Source organism: Artemia sp. Qi Xiang Cuo, chromosome 9 (genome assembly GCF_049724085.1).
Source record: "Artemia sp. Qi Xiang Cuo chromosome 9, ASM4972408v1, whole genome shotgun sequence".
Taxonomy (NCBI): domain Eukaryota; kingdom Metazoa; phylum Arthropoda; class Branchiopoda; order Anostraca; family Artemiidae; genus Artemia; species Artemia sp. Qi Xiang Cuo.
This window is the reverse complement of record NC_142802.1, coordinates 27830367-27849247: the sequence shown is the minus strand read 5'-3', so window position 1 is coordinate 27849247 and position 18881 is coordinate 27830367. Positions and strand designations below refer to the sequence as shown.

The 18881-nt window shown below is 34.9% G+C and overlaps 1 protein-coding gene across 1 annotated transcript in view; it reads right to left on the bottom strand.

Annotated features, from left to right (window-relative positions):
- Positions 1 to 18881, bottom strand: part of LOC148948518 (uncharacterized) — a 195830-nt gene that overhangs the window by 105988 nt on the left and 70961 nt on the right. The window contains exon 5 of the mRNA XM_089094955.1: positions 3243 to 3394. Within this exon, the coding sequence (XP_088951081.1) occupies positions 3243 to 3394 (152 nt within the window). The remainder of the gene's footprint in view (positions 1 to 3242; positions 3395 to 18881) is intronic.

Below are 18881 nucleotides of genomic sequence, written 5' to 3'. Positions count from 1 at the left end.
AGCCACGACTTCTGAACATGACAAAGAGTAGTATATGAAAGCTACATGTCTTAGCCGTTAAATCATGTGCTCTACTTTGATTTTGAATTATTATTTTCCCACTGCTTTCAATAAAGTTGCTGATGTATGGAGTGTATAATTCATACGATAGGTCAGGATGATCCAAAAATAAGATATTAATCGCTGGTTGAAAGATCCATAGCCATTGGCCGGTCTTCAAAGTCGATGGACTGCTATTAATAATGATTAGGGTATTGTTAACACTTGGAATTTTTTCCAATGAAGTCCGAAGGTATGCAATAGGACTTGTACAGGGACAGGTATGGATCCATACTAAATAAATTGATTATTTGGTATGTGTTCAAGGTGCTTTGTCTATTAGACCACTGCCGTCGGGTGTGATTTCCCAATAGGTTTCAAATTGACTCAGTGATATTAGCGTGATACTCTCAGTCAAAGCATCGGCAAATGTACACTCTAAAAGTACAGTCACTGTTCGTACTATGCTCATATCCTGAGTCCCCGACAAGTCCAAAACAATTACCCCCTGATTTTTTGAAACCATTGAATCGGTTATTCCATTTTCAAATAGTTGAGAGTCATGATCTAGGGATTGCATGGTCAACTCGTACAGAGTTCTATAGGATTTTTTGTCAAAAGATAGAGTGTACAGTGGAATACAGTTCACTTGACACACTAGGTTAGATATACTGAAACAATTCAAATCATGGGGAGATTTAGTCCAGGATCAATCAGCTCTGCCACTCTTCACAAAGGTAAAATCCAATTTTGATTTGGAATCTCCATTGATAAATGATAATACGCTATACCTACGAGAGCCGGTGGCAATGTGACGTTGATTGGTCATCGTATGGGGGACAAGACGTTTAATGTTGTTGCCATTGGCTCTTAGCTTTTCCGCTGCCAATGCAACAGAGCTCATAACCTGTTGTTTTCGGACTTGGAGAAATGCCGGTGTTATAATGACATGAGTATCGGGTGCTACAAGAAATGTTTTTCTCAAAATGAAAAATCGATAGGTCCAGCTGTAGTTTTATGTCAATATAGACATTAGGGGGTAGCCATTGGGATATATTGAATATCTCATGACTTAATTTTCCAACCAGATGATACTGTTGGGTCACTGCAGTAGTCAACTCACCGTTACTATCAAAACCTGATCGATATTCATAACCCAATGATTGCTCTCTCAACTCCTTGTATACGCTTTGGTGTGATCATCATAAATTGTATATAGCTTACATTGTTGGATAAATTACTACTAGTGCTCGCCAATATACCTTTAATAGATTCGTTTATTGGTTTGATCAGAATGTATAGAATACAGTTTTAGAAGGAGAGACCATCGGCGGCATTTGAAGTTGTATTATCTAACTTTTTCTTTACCACAACATTGAAATCAATAAATGTTGATGACAAATCAATGAAACAGTCTTCATTGAAAGTTATTATTTTCCGAGAGGGGTTGTTGGGGATTAAGTTGTTCAGAGTAGCCATACTTGACACTGACATCAACATTTTCAGCATTGAATAGATTCAATGAGGAACTGATTGATGGATATGATTCCTTGTGGGGGAGATAAGTTATCTTAAGAGAAGAAATCTTTCTTTTATCTAACAATCCTTTCCTTTTCCTTTTTTTGCTTATTTGTCTTCCTTTTTTTAGTCCTTAAAGTCCTTGTAGATGTCTTACGCGATGAATCCATTTTGAGACTGATAAATGACTGAAGTGCACGCAACCTTTTTAATACACCCCCAATTTATCGAACTTTTAATTGCTCGCCAATAGCTCCTGCTTAAGATCTAATATTCTTCTTAAGAATCTCCTTACCCGACCCCCAGTCCTGCAGTTTAGAGGTACCAAAATTTGATGCAACTGGCAGAACATATTTTCTGACAAGGGGTAGTTTAGAAAAAAATAGCATAAAAAACCAGCTATCGAGACTATAGCCATACAGCGTAATAAAATCGTTGCAGTAGTCCGATCTATTGCCTATTTGACGTGGACTCAAAGCACCAACATAGCAATTGATATCGGGGCTGACAAATAGAATTCTTCTATTATTCATTTTAGGGGATTTCACTCTTGCCGACAATGGGTCAAAAATGACATGTAATCACTAATAAGCGTTTTGCTATTGCTTGAGGATCACCCAATTCACTTTTTAGTGTTAACTGACGGAGTTCCAAATGTGAAGTGTTTACAGGAACATACTGAAGATGCTTTATATTATAGTGATGAACAAGTTCATGAGTTGTTTTTCGTTCAAGAACTAGTAAGAGGGCTACATTCGAATCACCAACTTTCGACATCTCTACAAAAGATGCGTACAGAAATGTGCATGAGACTGAGGCAAGATCAGTTGAATAAACAGCAACAATAACTCGATCTATTCTTTAGATGACGCCATCATTTTCCCCATTGGTTTTCTTATGTTTAGACACCAGACTATAACTCGGAATTTCACTGAGAGTGATTATTTCAGCGTCAATAGGTGTGATAATGAAAATTCTATATTGTGCCATTTAAGACTTAAAAATAAGTTTAATATTCCTACGATATGAGATTTTTCTATTGATTGTAATTCACGAATATGTCATATTATTATATTCAATATATTCCAATTTGGCATGAGAATATTCGCTAAATTAAAGTGCTTCAACCCATTCATAGTCGACATAGAATGTCCAGTCGAATGGTATAACTTTTAAATCATACACGTGCTCCTTTTTCAGGATATCATGGATATTCTTGAGAATGGAGTCGACAAGATTCAGTTCTAATGCGTACTCATATTTTATGGCGGGGGACAAGTTCTTTTAAACATCACTTGTTGTATTTACGCTATTGTAGAGAGGGTTGGAAGTATAAGACATGAAATACTAATACAAATCACTGGGCATTGTCAAAATCTTCAACACCGATCCAATAATCCAGCTCAGAGCTGTATATTAGCCCCAGAAAGAGTAACTGTTTCATATCCCTGCAAGTACGAGGCGTTAAAATCTTCAATTTGATATATTTAATTATTATTTTTAACCTTTTGTATTTCATAGGCCTAAAAATCTCCGAGAATCTCTTCATTATTTGTATCACGCAAACAATACGCTGTGGGTTTAGTGGCTAGGATGTCCGCCTCTGTATAAAGTTTTATTGACCACAAATAATTCTCCTTTTTAAAAACATTAGTTGTTGTATTAATTAGAACAGTATAACCAACCTTATATTTTATTTTCATTTTTGCAATCGTTACAATGGAATACTTTTTAAGAAAGGTTTCATCTGTATCATTATCAGAATGATGAACCTTCGTGGAGCTGTAGCTGGACAATAATCTGTGAGGTCGTTGCTTATTAATCAACAATATTTTATCTAAATCATGAATAAAAACCGGTGTATTTTTCAATATACAATATCATGAAATTAAAAGTCGAATAGTTATTATCAATCATTTGACCAGTGCAGCATGTATAGGACGAAGACTGTCATGGAGCAGTATGCCATTTGTCACTAGTACTTTTGCAACATGAGGATCAACAAATTCACTTTCACGATATATTTGAATTTTTTTATATGAATCCTTTTCGAGTATATTTTCAATGGCCTGAGCAACTTCAACGCTTCTCTTCGAACACAATGGAACGGCGTAAGTAGTGCAACTAAAAACACTAACTGAAAGAAGAATGTGTTTTCACGGTGTATTGTTATGTCCTTGGATCTCGGCTAGAATCGAGAGATCTGCTTATGTTGTGTACAAGAGAAAAATGGCTATGGTTTTTCGATTTTGATTAGCATGAAGTTTGTTAGTTATATGCAGAGTCTAACTTGATTTATCCTTTAGAGAATCTTTTAAGGTTTTAGTGCGAACCAAGGGTGACTAGAAAAGTGGTGGGGGAACTTAAATATCCCGCTCCAACCATTTTTTAATAAGCATCTTTCAGAGCCTCAACACTCTCGAACGTTAAATCGTTGTGTAACGTCCATTAACCTTTTGTATGCGGGCGGTTGGTGGTGGTAGTGGTCATGTTGACTTGATTCGTCTTTGCTTTAGTATAGCTATCAGTGGTGTGCTAGTATTTTCAAAAATTGATTTAAAATCTTCTTCTTCATGTTCATATTTTAATGGTGTTGACAATGATGCATGTTCATTTAATTTTTTTAGAATTTGTCTATTGCTAATAAGACTTTTGGGGAAGTTTAATGTATTTAGAAAGTTGTATAGATGAGCGTCAAATGATAATAGTCCTTTACGATTTGTAACCATATCATATATTTTAGGGTTTGTATTGTTGGAGGGGAGGGGGGCCTATCCCCCTGAAATTTCAATTTACTGGTAAAATGCTTCTTATCTGGAAATACATTAAGAAATTCAGTAAACTATACTCACGATGAAAATAGAAATATCCATTGTTTCAAAGCGAATAATATTCAGTGTACTATGCTCGATATGTTAAAACATAATGGAAATTAAATTGTAGTGCATGAACATTTTATACGGAATTTCAAGGACGAATAAAAAACGGATGTTACCTCGAAAACCCACTCTGGTTGAGTTACATAATTTCATGCATACTCCCAAAACATGTTTGACTACTTTATACCATACCAGTTTTTTATGAAAAAAAATGTGTACGTGAACTCACGATGTACCATTTTATGAAATTCTTATTAATAACAGAAAAAAACCTGTCTGCTTAAGTTATATAATTATGACCATACTCTCAAAACATCGTTGACCACATTATACACTGCCAAATAACCAGTCTGGTAATCTGCCTTGGAAATGTGCCATGGAACGTAAAGTGGGAAAATAACACCGGAAGGAACGTAAGCTCCTAGAATAGCATGGGAGGGAACATAAAGGTCTAAAAATATAAGGTACTACTCTACTAACTTTCAGCCCTCCCCCCGGGGACTTCGGAGGATTAAGTCATCCTAAAAGACATAGTTAACATATTTTCGACCAAGCTGAACAAAATGGCTATCTCAAAATTTTGATCAGGTGAATTTGGGAAAAAAAATGAGCATGTGAGGGGGCCTAGTTGCCCTCCATTTTTTTTGGTCACTTAAAAAGGGCACTAGAACTTTTCATTTACGTTCCAATGAGCCCTCCCAAGATATTCTAGGACCACTGGGTCGATACGATCACCCCATGGGAAAAAAAACAAACAAAAAAAAACAACAAATAAACACGCATCCGTGATCTTTCTTCTGGCAAAAAATGCAAAATTCCACATTTTTGTAGGTAGGTGCTTGAAACCTATACATTATGGTTATCTTATACGCTGAATATGATGGTGTGATTTTCATTAAGGTTCTATAGCCTTTAGGGGGTCTTTCCCCTTTTTTTCGAAAATCAGCCAAATTTTCCCAGGCGCGTAACTTTTGATGGGTTGAAATTTATATATTTGAAATAAGAAGTAATATTTGATTCTTTTGATGTATCTATTAGTATAAAAATTCCATTTTCTAGAGTTTTGGTTACCATTGAGCCGGGTCACTCCTTACTTACAGTTCGTTACCACGAACTGTTTCATTACTTTTCAGATAATCCACTATTTTTGCAAATATGATTCACTCATTTTTAAAAGAATATCCTGGGAAGGCTCATTTTAAACCTATTACTCATATCTACGTGCTTTGTATCAATTTTTCCATCCAAAAGTGCCATATAGCACTAAAAATGGCACTTTTGGTACCACTTCTTAATCGGAAGAGTTTGGAAGCATAAAACGGAACCATTGCAATAATTATGGTCCAAAGTAGTAACCATCTATGGAATTTGAGGACTCCCCTGTACCAAACAGGTTTTTCTGGTAGGTATTCTAGTAGTCCTATTCTACAGGGCATTACACCTTTGCCAAGAGATTTACGCAATACCGGTCCTATAGCTAATACTTCTACGACGCTGATTAAGGACAAGTTTTTGAAAAGCAGACAGGTTTTTTTTTGTTTAGCATTTGCAAAAAAGGGGTAATTAGTGATTGTAAAATTTTTTAATGCTTTTACAATCGGAGATATTTGATTAACCTTTGCAAAAAAAGGGGTAATGGGATTTGCGAATTGGAGGAGATGCCGTGATTATGTACTGTATAATACACAAGTGATGTTTTGGAGAGTATTGTCAATTTAACGAGAAATGACTGAAGTGTTTTGAGGGAGATGGGTTGCATGGAGGGTTGAGTTGCATGAGAGTTAAGTTAAAGAAAGGTTCTCCGGGCTCCCAAAGGGCCCCCCGGCACCCCAAAGGCTCCTGAGCTCCCATTATAATACTTTTTAAGGCATTATCATATCTTTTCAGAACAAATTATTATTTTAGGGAATTATTTCGGTGAAACAGTTAGAGACAATTCAAAAGATGATTTAAAAGATGATTTTAGAAAAGGAATTGAAGATGAAACTCTGTGGTCGTTATAATACACAAGTTCCATTTGAACAGTTTCGTGATGTCCCCTACCACAACCCCAAAGGGTTCCGATCCCCCCACCCCAACCCCGAAGGAAACCCCAGGTCCTCAAAGGGTCTATCGGCTCCCAAACGGCCCCCCCGCACTCCAAAGGCTCCGGAGTCCCCAATATAATACTTTTTAAGGCATTATAATGTCTTTTCAGAAAAAATTATTATTTTAGGGAATTATTTCGGTGAAACAGTTAGAGACAATTCAAAAGATGATTTAAAAGATGATTTTAGAAAAGGAATTGAAGATGAAACTCTGTGGTCGTTATAATACACAAGTTCCATTTGAACAGTGTTGTGAGGTCCCCTACCACACCCCCCAAGGGCTCCGCTCCCCCCACCCCAACCCCGAAGGAAACCCCAGGTCCTCAAAGGTTCTCCGGGCTCCCAAAGGGCCCCCCGGTGCCCAAAAGGCTCCTGAGTCCCCCTTATAATACTTTTTAAGGCATTATCCTATCTTCTCAGAACAAATTATTATTTTAGGGAATTACTCGGGTGAAACAATTAGAGAAATTTCAAAAGATGATTTAAAAGATGATTTTAGAAGAGGATTTGAAGATGAAACTCTGTGGCCGTTATAATACACAAGTTCCATTTGAACAGTGTTGTGAGGTCCCCTACCACAACCCCAAAGGGTTCCGATCCCCCCACCCCAACCCCCAAGGAAACCCCTGGTCCGCAAAGGTTCTCCGGGCTCCCAAAGGGCCCCCTGGCGCCCCAAAGGCTCCTGAGCCCCCATTATAATACTTTTTAAGGCATTATCATATCTTTTCAGAACAAATTATTATTTTAGGGAATTATTTCGGTGAAACAGTTAGAGACAATTCATAAATAAGGCTATCGTGTTTTTCCGAACTTTCTAGGGCGGGGGTAACTATTTAGTTTAAATAATTCTAGGAGGAATTGAGTTTTATGGATGATATGGAAAAAATGGTACTTGTTAAATAATCGGGTAAACATACGACTAAGAAACGCTTCACTATAGATAAGGCTATCGTGTTTTTCCGAACTTTCTAGGGCGGGGGTAAGTATTTAGCTTAAATAAATCGAGGAGGAATTGATGTTTGTGGGTGATAAGAAAAAATGGTACGTGTTAAATATTCGGTTAAACATTCGACTATAAATAAGGCTATTGCGTCTTTCTGAACTTTCTGTTGGAGGCGGGGGTAAGTATTTAGTTTAAATAATTCTAGGAGGAATTGAGTTTTATGGATGGTATGGAAAAATGGTACTTGTTGAATATATGGGTAAACATACGACTAAGAAACGCTTCACTATAAATAAGGCTCTTGTGTTTCTCTGAACTTTCTAGCGCGGGGGTAACTATTTAGTTTAAATTATTCTAGGAGGAATTGAGTTTTATGGATGGTATGGAAAAATGCTACTTGTTAAATATTCGGGTAAACATACGACTAAGAAACGCTTCACTATAAATAAGGCTATTGTGTTTTTCCGATTTTTCTAGGCGGGGGTAACTATTTAGTTTAAATACTTCTAGGAGGAATTGAGTTTTATGGATGGTATGGAAAAATGATACTTGTTAAATATTCGGGTAAACATACGACTAAGAAACGCTTCACTATAAATAAGGCTATCGTGTTTTTCCGAACTTTCTAGGGCGGGGGGGGGGTAACTATTTAGTTTAAATAATTCTAGGAGGAATTGAGTTTTATGGATGATATGGAAAAAAATGGTACTTGTTAAATATTCGGGTAAACATACGACTAAGAAACGCTTCACTATAGATAAGGCTATCGTGTTTTTCCGAACTTTATAGGGCGGGGGGTAAGTATTTAGTTTAAATAATTCTAGGAGGAATTGATTTTTGTGGGTGGTACGGAAAAATGGTACGTGTTAAATATTCGGGTAAACATTCGACTATAAATAAGGCTATTGTGTCTTTCTGAAATTTCTGTTGGAGGCGGGGGTAACTATTTAGTTTAAATAATTCTAGGAGGAATTGAGTTTTATGGATGGTGTTGAAAAATGGTATTTGTTGAATATTTGGGGTAAACATACGACTAAGAAACGCTTCACTGTAAATAAGGCTATTGTGTTTTCTGACCTTTTAGGGGCGGGGGTAAGTATTTAGTTTAAATAATTCTAGGAGGAATTAATTTTTTTTGGCTGGTTTGGAAAATTGTTAATTTTTAAATAGACGGATAAAAATACGACTAAGAAACGCTTCACTATAAATAAGGCTATTGTGTTCTTCTGAACTTTCTAGGGCGGGGGTAAATATTTAGTTTAAATAATTCTAGGAAGAATTGAGTTTTGTTGATGGTGTGGAAAAATGGTACTTGTTAAATATTAGGTTAAAAATAAGACTAAGAAACGCTACACTATAAATAGGCTATCGTGAATTTCTGAACTGTATCGGGCTGTTGTAAATATTTAGTTAAAATAATTCTAAGAGGAATGAATTTTTATAGATGGTTTGGAAAAATGATACATGTTAAATATTTGATTAATAAATCGACTCAAAAATGCTGCAGTATAAATAAGGCTATCGTGTTTTTCCGAACTTTCTATGGCGGGGGTAAGTATTTATTTAAAATAATTATAGGAGTAATTCCTTTTTATGGGTGATACGGAAAAACGATACGTATGAGGCGTGGTTAAGTATTTAGTTGAAATGATTCTAGAAGGAATTGATTTGTTTGGCTGGTGTGGAAAAATGGTACGTGTTGAGTATTTGAGTAAACATACGACTAAGAAACGCTTCACTATAAATAAGGCTATTGTGTTTTTTCTTGACGTGCCTACTTAGGTAATAATAGAACATTTAGTATTTTTTCTAATGTATGTGTTTTTCTTAAAAAATTCCCACTGGAGGTTTTATGACTCCTCCCTACAATGAATTCAGATAGTCTTAGGACTCATCTCACTAGCCATAACTCCATTCAACCTTGAGCGAAGGAATAAAAGTTTGATGAAGTATTTCTCTACTTAACAAGTACATTAATAGCCTCCAAGATGATAGGACTGTATGACACCGAATATATCGAATTAAAAAATCATCTTGTGGTGTTATATTTGAATGTGCTTTTTTATTATTGTCTATGGATCTCGAAGAAATTGACTGTTATCATTGGATAGTGAACTATAATCTGTTTGAGTATGATAAAAGCTTGTGGAGTACTACATTACGTTATATAAACAGACTGGGATTCTATGATAGAATGATTACACCACTTAATAATGCTGGTCAGGAACTGAGAAATGTTCAGGAGGAAGTCAGTGAAATTTGCAGCTTTTTCGGGGTTGAAGCACCCTACGTAAAGGGCAATGTACCTACAGATAAAGTTTTAATTCAAAAGTGTGATCCTAGGATTCCACTTTTCAATCTAGAAGAGTTTAAGTGTCCTAAATTTGAAGGGGGTTATCACCGTCCTGAAGACGAGGTTAGGTTCTTCGCACAGTGGATACCTAAGAACATACCTGATCGTGATAAATCCATAAGACATGGTTAAAAAAAACTATTCTATATCATGAAATCATCGTTTCTGGATGTTTAAGTGTGAACTCTAAGTACTATTTTTATGTAAATATGTGTTGTTGTGTTTTTTTCTCAAAAAAAATGTTAATACGTTTAGGCAATAAATATCTTTAAGCTTAACCCGTCTTTATTCTTTAGAATAGTTTTATTCATTTCATTAAATTATGAAGAAATTGTAAGTAAGTAACAATAACATTCTTGAATTCACTTTCTGGACACAATACAGATATTTAATTCAAGAGATCCTAATAAAATCGCAAGTAAGTAATAAAGTCTTTATTGTTTTCACGTATTGGATACACAATGCTGAAATTTCATTCAAGAAATTATGACGGAATTCTAAATAGGTAACACACTCATTCTTGAAGTCACCTCTTGTATACACAATGCAGGAATTTCATTTAAGAAATTATCAAAAATTGCAAGTAAGTAGCAAATTCTTTCTTGAATTCGCCTCCTGGATAAATAAGAAAAAGACATTTCATTCAAGAAATTATGACGAAATTCTAAGTAAGCAACAAACTCTTTCTTGAATTCGCCTCCTGGATAAATAAGAAAAAGACATTTCATTCAAGAAATTATGACGAAATTCTAAGTAAGCAACAAACTCTTTCTTGAAGTTACCTCATGGATACACAATGCAGAAATTTCATTTAAGAAATTATCAAAAATTGTAAGTAAGTAGCAAATTCTTTCAAAAATATGTTAATACGTTTGAGCAATAAATATCTTTAAGCTTAACCCGTCTTTATTCTTTAGAATAGTTCTATTCTTTTCATTAAATTGTGAAGAAATTGTAAGTAACAATCGCTTTCTTGAATTTGCTTCCTGGACAAAATACAGATATTTGATTCAAGAAATCATGATAAAATCGCAAGTAAGTGATAAACTCTTTATTGTTTTGATATTTAATTCAAGAAATCTCATGAGTTGAATTCAAGAAAGAGTTTGCTACTTACGATGATTTGATTTTGTCAATGCTATCCCAAGTATCTGTCAATAGATGTCGATAGAGAATTTATTCATTCTTATACCTAGATTTTCTCTATGTTAACCTATCTATCCAATATATGATGTATGTAAATCCTTTTCTTAAATCTCCGATGTTTTAAGACATTCTAAACGTTCGATATGCTAGCTTACTCTAAAAATAATGAACAAATAACAATGTAAGGTATAATATATTTTTAATGAAATAATGTCATGTAGAATTGAACAACTTTTGAAATTTTGAATCTGTTCAATAAAATTCTTCACCATTAACTCTATTGATATTATAGATATTGTCTTCTCTTAGTTCGTAATCAGTAGAATAATCGTTATTCATTTTGACTCATACACAATTTTTATAGGTGTGTCATCGACAGGCTCAATATGCTTTTCGCCTTTGGTATTATTTGATTCATTGACGGTTTGATCAATGGCAGTAACGTTTGCTGGTACTTTGTTTTTCATCGATTCATCTTTATATTCCTTAGTGATATTTTCTGCCAATGCCCTTTTTATTTTTCTAGCAATTTCACTGTCTATTATCACACTATTTTTACACAGGTAACAGTTTCGGCACGTAGACAGGATATGGTTTATGATATTAGTAGAAGAGTAGGCCTTTCTTTTCGTCTTTGCTTTTGTTTGAATGCTAATACCCGAAAGCTGACGATATGGTTTAACACTGGGTAACATGTTACCACAAGCACTAGCAAGAAGATGCCCCTCTTTATCAACTATTATTTTTTATGTTGGCATTCTCTTTGAGTGTAATCATCTCCGTAGATCTCAATCTTGCATATCCACCATCATAAGAGTTGAATTTTTTTGGTACTCCAAAGAAATTCAATTCCTTACTGTCATGACAACGCACGCATACGTTTCCGATAGTACTACCACCTGTACTTATTTCATAGTTTAAATACTTCTCCTTGTCATCATTCAGTGATACAATAACACTATCATGTGAGCACACTTTCTTAAAATGCTTCATCTTCACTTTTTTAGAGATATTAGTTATGTGTTTATCGTTCCACTGTGTAAAAAATACTGATTTAATACATGCAATAAACTAGGTAGTGTCGATAACCGGCCATAGAGCAGTCTTTCCGGGGAGGAGTCATTGAACTCCTCTTGAATATACAGTACAGATACTTCATTCAAGAAACGTGATTAAACACGTTTTGAAACTACATGCTATTTGCTTGCCTTTCCTTGGCACTTTTCAAAACGAGCGGGGATTCCCCACTGGTTCCTACACATTGCAAAAAGTGAGCAGTACAAAAACTCCACGTTTTCAACCAGAGTGGTTTTTTAGGGACCAATCAGGAGAGACATGCAAAGTCGACATAGCTTTATTTCATTTTTTAAGGTTAATTTAGACGAGGTTACGTGCGGCACGTAGGGGACCTCACAACACTGTTCAAATGGAACTTGTGTATTATAACGACCACAGAGTTTCATCTTCAATTCCTTTTCTAAAATCATCTTTTAAATCATCTTTTGAATTGTCTCTAACTGTTTCACCGAAATAATTCCCTAAAATAATAATTTGTTCTGAAAAGAACATAATGTCTTAAAAAGTATTATAATGGGGGCTCAGGAGCCTTTGGGGCTCCGGGGGGCCCTTTGGGAGCCCGGAGAACCTTTCTTTAACTGAACTCTCATGCAACTCAACCCTCCATGCAACCCATCTCCCTCAAAACACTTTTCAGTCATTTCTCGTTAAATTGACAATACGCTCCAAAACATCACTTGTGTATTATACAGTACATAATCATGGCATCTCCTCCAATTCGCAAATCCCATTACCCCTTTTTTTTGCAAAGGTTAATCAAACATCTCCGATTGTAAAAGCATTAAAAAATTTTCCAATCACTAATTACCCCTTTTTTGCAAATGCTAAACAAAAAAAAAACCTGTCTGCTTTTCAAAAACTTGTCCTTAATCAGCGTCGTAGAAGTATTAGCTATAGGACCGGTATTGCGTAAATCTCTTGGCAAAGGTGTAATGCCCTGTAGAATAGGACTACTAGAATACCTACCAGAAAAACCTGTTTGGTACAGGGGAGTCCTCAAATTCCATAGATGGTTACTACTGTCCAAAGCCCCTAACAGAGGTTTATTATACTCTTCACATATAATTTCTACCTAGACCCTTCTAGTTATCGACGTAACTTGCCTACTCATCTTAAAAGTATGAGAATATTTTGAAAAAATTAACTAAAACTAAATATTTTTAAGCAGAGCAACAAACAAAAATTAAGATTGAACGATCAACAGTTTTAAACTGAAACTTCAAATTTTAATTTGTGGAGAGACCTGTTTGCCCCCATAGTTTTTTGCTCCTGCCTAGGTTTTGAAAACACCTTTTTTGGTCATTTCATTGGAAAAGATACTTTTTTCATTAAAAAAAAAATAAAAAAAATGAGAGAAACAACCAAAAGTGCACTTCATGGGAATGTGCTATCAAGTCAAATTTTTAAAAAGCGATTAGGTATAAATATAAGCTTTTAAATGAGCCCTTAAAGAGCTCTCTTTTGTTATAGTAGTCTTCTAGTTTTTGCTAGTCAGTAGGTGATTCATAAAGCCCTGTCTTCATTAAGACTATATCTGGGGAAGTTGGCCGAGTAAAAATAGCTCATCGAAAAACAAACAATCCTGAAAAACATGCATTGCTTTGTGAAGTATGGATGATGAACTTCATGTTATAAACTGAAAGTTTTTCGTAGCTGTCAAGGTTGTTTGCAGTATTTTCTATAGGTGTCTTATCTCCCCTAGATCGGTAATTATTAGAAACTACATTAAAAACAAATTTTCAACTGAAACTAAGGAGTACCATTAAAACTTAACACGAACGTACATTGTTCCGTACAAATAAAAAAGATCATGGCAGCGCTGTTTCTACATTAACTTTTAGTCAAAAACAAACATAGATTGATTTTAAAAAATAATGTTTTTCTAACGGAAGTAAATAGCAAAGTTGAAACTTAAAACAAACAAAAATTATTACTTCACAGCCTATCTAACATATATCAATAAAACAAGTAGAAATAAACCAACTAATTATGTTTCCCTATGCTTTTAGGATTATACAAAATTAGCGCTTTACTGAAAACACAAAAGTCAAGTATAAAAAACAGGATTATTGATTTAAGAGTCAAAAGTAAGTATGTAGCCTGACAACATTAAACGAATCGATAAGGATTTTCATAGTCTTACACCAGTTTTGACATCAGTAACCTTCAGTAAGTAATTAAAATTATCTTAAAACCATAAACGTAAAACTAAATATTTTTTAATAACCGCGAAGTAATTGAACAGCATACAGAAATTTTGAATTGATTTATCAGGCATCATTTTGGTCTCGCCAGCTATAATACCAATATTGGGTAACATACAGTCTTAAATTGTAAGAAATATGCTTTACTATTACTTGAAATGAAGATCAAATAAGACATAAAATGAAGTCTGGAAATCCGATTATTTCTCTCTATACAACAGTGAATTTCAAAGCTATGATACAAATTCTAAAGCCAGTCTATAGTCCTAAAACTTTCAAGATGGTTTTACTTCGAACTTGTGTACAAATTAATTATGACATGTCCTTTTCAGAATCAAAACGAGAGCCAGTCATTGAACTGAGCCATTGTGCAGAAGTAATACCAAATTAAACGTAAAAACAAATAAAGCAAAATCCTACAATGGATTGTTACTTCACCTTAAAAGTGATTGATCCTAAGAGGGATTTATAATATCTTTATTCTGTAAAGAAAAGTGTCCTTAATTGGTATGCTTTTACTGTACCAAAAATCCTGTATTATTTTGTGTTTTCAGTAAAGTGCAAGTTTTGTATAATTCTAAAAGCATAGGGAAACATAATTAGTTGGTTTATTTGTACTAGTTTTATTGATATATGTTAGGTAGGTTGTGAAGTAATAATTGTTGTTCGTTTTAAGTTTCAACTTCGCTCTTTACTTCCCTCGGAAAAGCTTTGTTTTTTAAAATTAATTTCTTAAATGATGAAATGGCATTGCTAATTATTCGGAACACACTCAAGAATTTTGCTCTGCAAGATCTGAGAGAACCGGTTTGCCTCTCAGTCTTAGCAATCGGTTACAATTTGCTTAATTTGAGTGAGAAAAACTATGGTGTAGGTATATTTTAATTAAGTAATTAATATATAGAGATGGTTAGGGGTTAGGTATTTAATATAATGCGTTCTACTTGGCCTGCTTTCCGTAATTCTTTGTCGTAGTTTCCATAATTTTGTTTCTACAGTATTATATTATCATCATATTTTGGTATATTTCATTAGGATTAACCGTACTTCACTCCTTGACTGTGAAACCAAATATCGATGAAATTTGCAATTTGATTCGTTTTTCGAAATTTTTGAATTTCAAGTTCAAAATACATAAACGATTTTCGTAATGAATTTGGAATTGTAAGATAATTCTACTAACAACTGTTCGTAACAGTTTTCTTTTGGCTCGGGGAAACAGCAAAATTGTAATTTTTTTTTTGTTTGGTACTTATTTATGATTGCGGCAACGCTCAAGTTTACGCTGTGTAAAACTCGAGAACAAACCGGTTTTATCTGTCTGTATTAAGAGAAAACTAGCTTATGCTCAGTGGAAAACAAGTGGTGGGTGATAAACTACATTGGAATTATGTAATCTGGGCCATATATATGCACATTAGGGGGGGGGGGTGTTCGTAAAGTATTTGGTCATCGTGAAGTTAGAAAACAATTCTTACTTCATGATACACAGAATAATTGTTGCTAACATTTTTTGCATGAAGAACCACTATACTTTACCCCCCCCCCTAATGTGCTAATATATAGGCCAAATTTGTTTCTAAAGTATTATATTGTCATAATGTTTTGGTATTTTTCATTAGGGTTAACCTAACTTCACTTCTTGAGTGTTGCCGCTAAGTACGTTTACATAACATAAGTACCTTTTTTTCTCAGGGCGGCGGAACATACCTTTTGGCAGTATGGATATGTTGCGAAATATAAATGCGATAGAAATCTAATGCAATGTGGATTTTACTTATCATTAACTGTTACCTTGAAAGACTTTAAATTAAAATTTTACATTATATTTTGAAATGTGCTCGTTACCATGAGCGGTTTGATAGGCTAAGGTAAAAGTCTGCCAACAAAGATTATGTAATAATCCGGGTTGCAGCGGTAGCTAGCAACCTAATAAGAGACGAACACGTCCAATAATAAGAAATATAATAACCAATAGCTCCCAAACATGGAGTCAGATTAAAATAAGAAGTACACTATTAGAGCCGCCTTGTCCTGAACCCCTATAGAGGAAACTTGTTGTCCCTTGGCTTGAACAAAGAGGGAAATATTTGGAATTGAAAATCAAGAAAAGTGGCTGAAACCACGATATTCTTCATACAGGCTACGGCATATTTTTTTTTCTTTCTTTTTTTTCCTCAGATAGGGGGGCATGGGGAACATCGTAGAGAGCTGTTTAATGGCTCATGTTAAAGGAAATTGATGGGGTTAAAAACCTTTTGTAATTAAAAATAGTTATTTTTAATATAAAATCAGTTTTTTACGAAAAAACTGCATTTTCATGGTCAAGATTGATGAATGCCGTCATAAACGTATGTATTTAATCATCATAATAAAGAGCTTTTTAACGGCTCATTTTAAAGGAAATTGCTGTATATAGAAACCTTTTGTAATTAAAAAAAATAATGTCTAATATAAAATAAAACTTTTACGAAAAACTGTAGTTGAGTATTATTTTAAAAGACGAGCATTAGAAGAACAAACCATTGCATACATTGGACTTAGTTAGCTGCCTGATCAGGGTTGCAGCGGTAGCTAGGAACCAAAGTATAATCACCTACGGAACAAGTACTAACAAAACCTATCCTCTCCACACAAAAAAGCGACCCTTTGTATAACTATGCGAACCTGGCAACTAAAAACCGTAGTTACACAATTCATCCCGGTCACTCGTCGCCTGAATCACGCTCTAGCATAATTATTGGCCGGAGCAAAGTACTTTGGCTTGGAGCGATTAAGTAGTACAACATCTTGCGTCTAGAGGCGCTGAGGTACGCGGGGTCACTTTTGGAGAGTTTTGTCAGTACTTGTACCGTAGGTGATTATACTTTGCTAGGAACCTAGTAAGAGACGATCACGTCCAATACTAAGAAGTACAATAACCCATAGCTCCTACAAAAAGAGTCAGATCATAGCAAGAAGTACACCATTGGAACCGCCTTGTCCGAAATCCCTATATAGGAAACTTACCGTTCCTTGGCTTGAACAACATTACATTGAAAAACGATCATTGGAATAACAAACCATTGCATACATCGGAGTTAGTTAGCTGCTTGATTGTTTAAGGTTTATTAATAAGAAACCCCCTCCTAAGGCACAAATACAGGACACTGTTTTAATGGAGTAGAGATAGTTTAGGGCTTGGAACACAGAGGGCACTTGCCCCGGGAGAGAAATTTTCGGGGCGAAAAAAAATCCTTTGTAATTTTGAAATATTACCTTTATTAAAATAAAGTAGAAGATACAATCAATAAATAAAAATAATTAATAAATTATTAATTAATTAGTAAAATAAATTGGAAATAATTAAATAATAACAACTAAAATAATTAAATAGAAATAATTAATAACAATTAAATAATTAATTAAAAACATTAATCAATTAATAAATTGAAAGTAGTTTCGTTACTAAATAGAAATTTTGTTGAAATTTGTCTTACAATTTTTTAGGACAAGGGGGGCGGTAATCAAGATTTTGCCCCGTGCGCAAAAGAGGCCACAACCGCCACTGTGAAGGACACTGTGAAGGCACAGTTTCTACAAGAAAAAACAACAACACAAAGAATAAGTGAATTTCATGTATACGAAAATAAGGGAGAATATCGGACAAATCAGAAAAATATCAAGGTCATGGCATGGGTCGAAACTCCCATTGTGCACGCGCCTCATTACCCATACCCTCTAATAACTTATGATGACAACGAAGCTATGATGACTTATTGTTTCCTATTAATTTGATAGAATTATTTCTATTTTGAATCCCCCCGCAACATAATCTTACTCTGTTTCAGTCTCTTGGCACGAAGATTGTTTCTGTTCACCGGGTTGAGTCTGATTCTGAATAGAAAGGGTGATGGGGTGTCTATTCCCCTACATTTTCTTTTTTGGAAGACATTTTCATTAAAAACGCCTTTTTTGGCATTTTCATTAAAACAAAAAAATGCCCCCTCTAGATATTGAACAAAAGACCCCCCCCCCCTAAATTTTCAGAAATTGACACCAGTGTTTAGGTAAACCTTTTATGGTATAAACGTATAGCTAAACGAAGGAATGCAGGTTCAGAAAACGGTAAATTTGCAGTTTTCAAAATAATTCAGCTGGAATGAAAGTGAATACAAGTAGAATGGGGGGTGTTACTCCGAACAGCACACCAAATATGGGCATAGAATACTGACAGCACACCATATATGGGCATAGCCTCCCTAGGGAGAATGATCGCGTAATCGGTCAATGACCTCTTTTTTCAAGGTCGATTTATTTGATGTTTCTATGTGTAATAACTCCGGAACGAAGGTTGCACATGCGCATTGAATTCTAACGGGGAACAATGTCATTGATCTAGGACTCGAGGGGGAAGTGAATTTCCGAGAACTTGATTGCGTAATCGATCGTGAATGTCATGGTGTCCAGAAATAGTATTTGTTGTTGTTGTTGCTCTCGCCAAATGTTATGAGTTTCCCGGAAACAGTTAGATCACGTGTTTCCTTCTCAGCCAATCAGCGAGTCGGTTACATCCTCCTTCTCAGCCAATCAGAGGGCTAGTTACATATGGTTTTCCCCGTTACATAACAATTCGCCCTTGAGATTTCGTATATA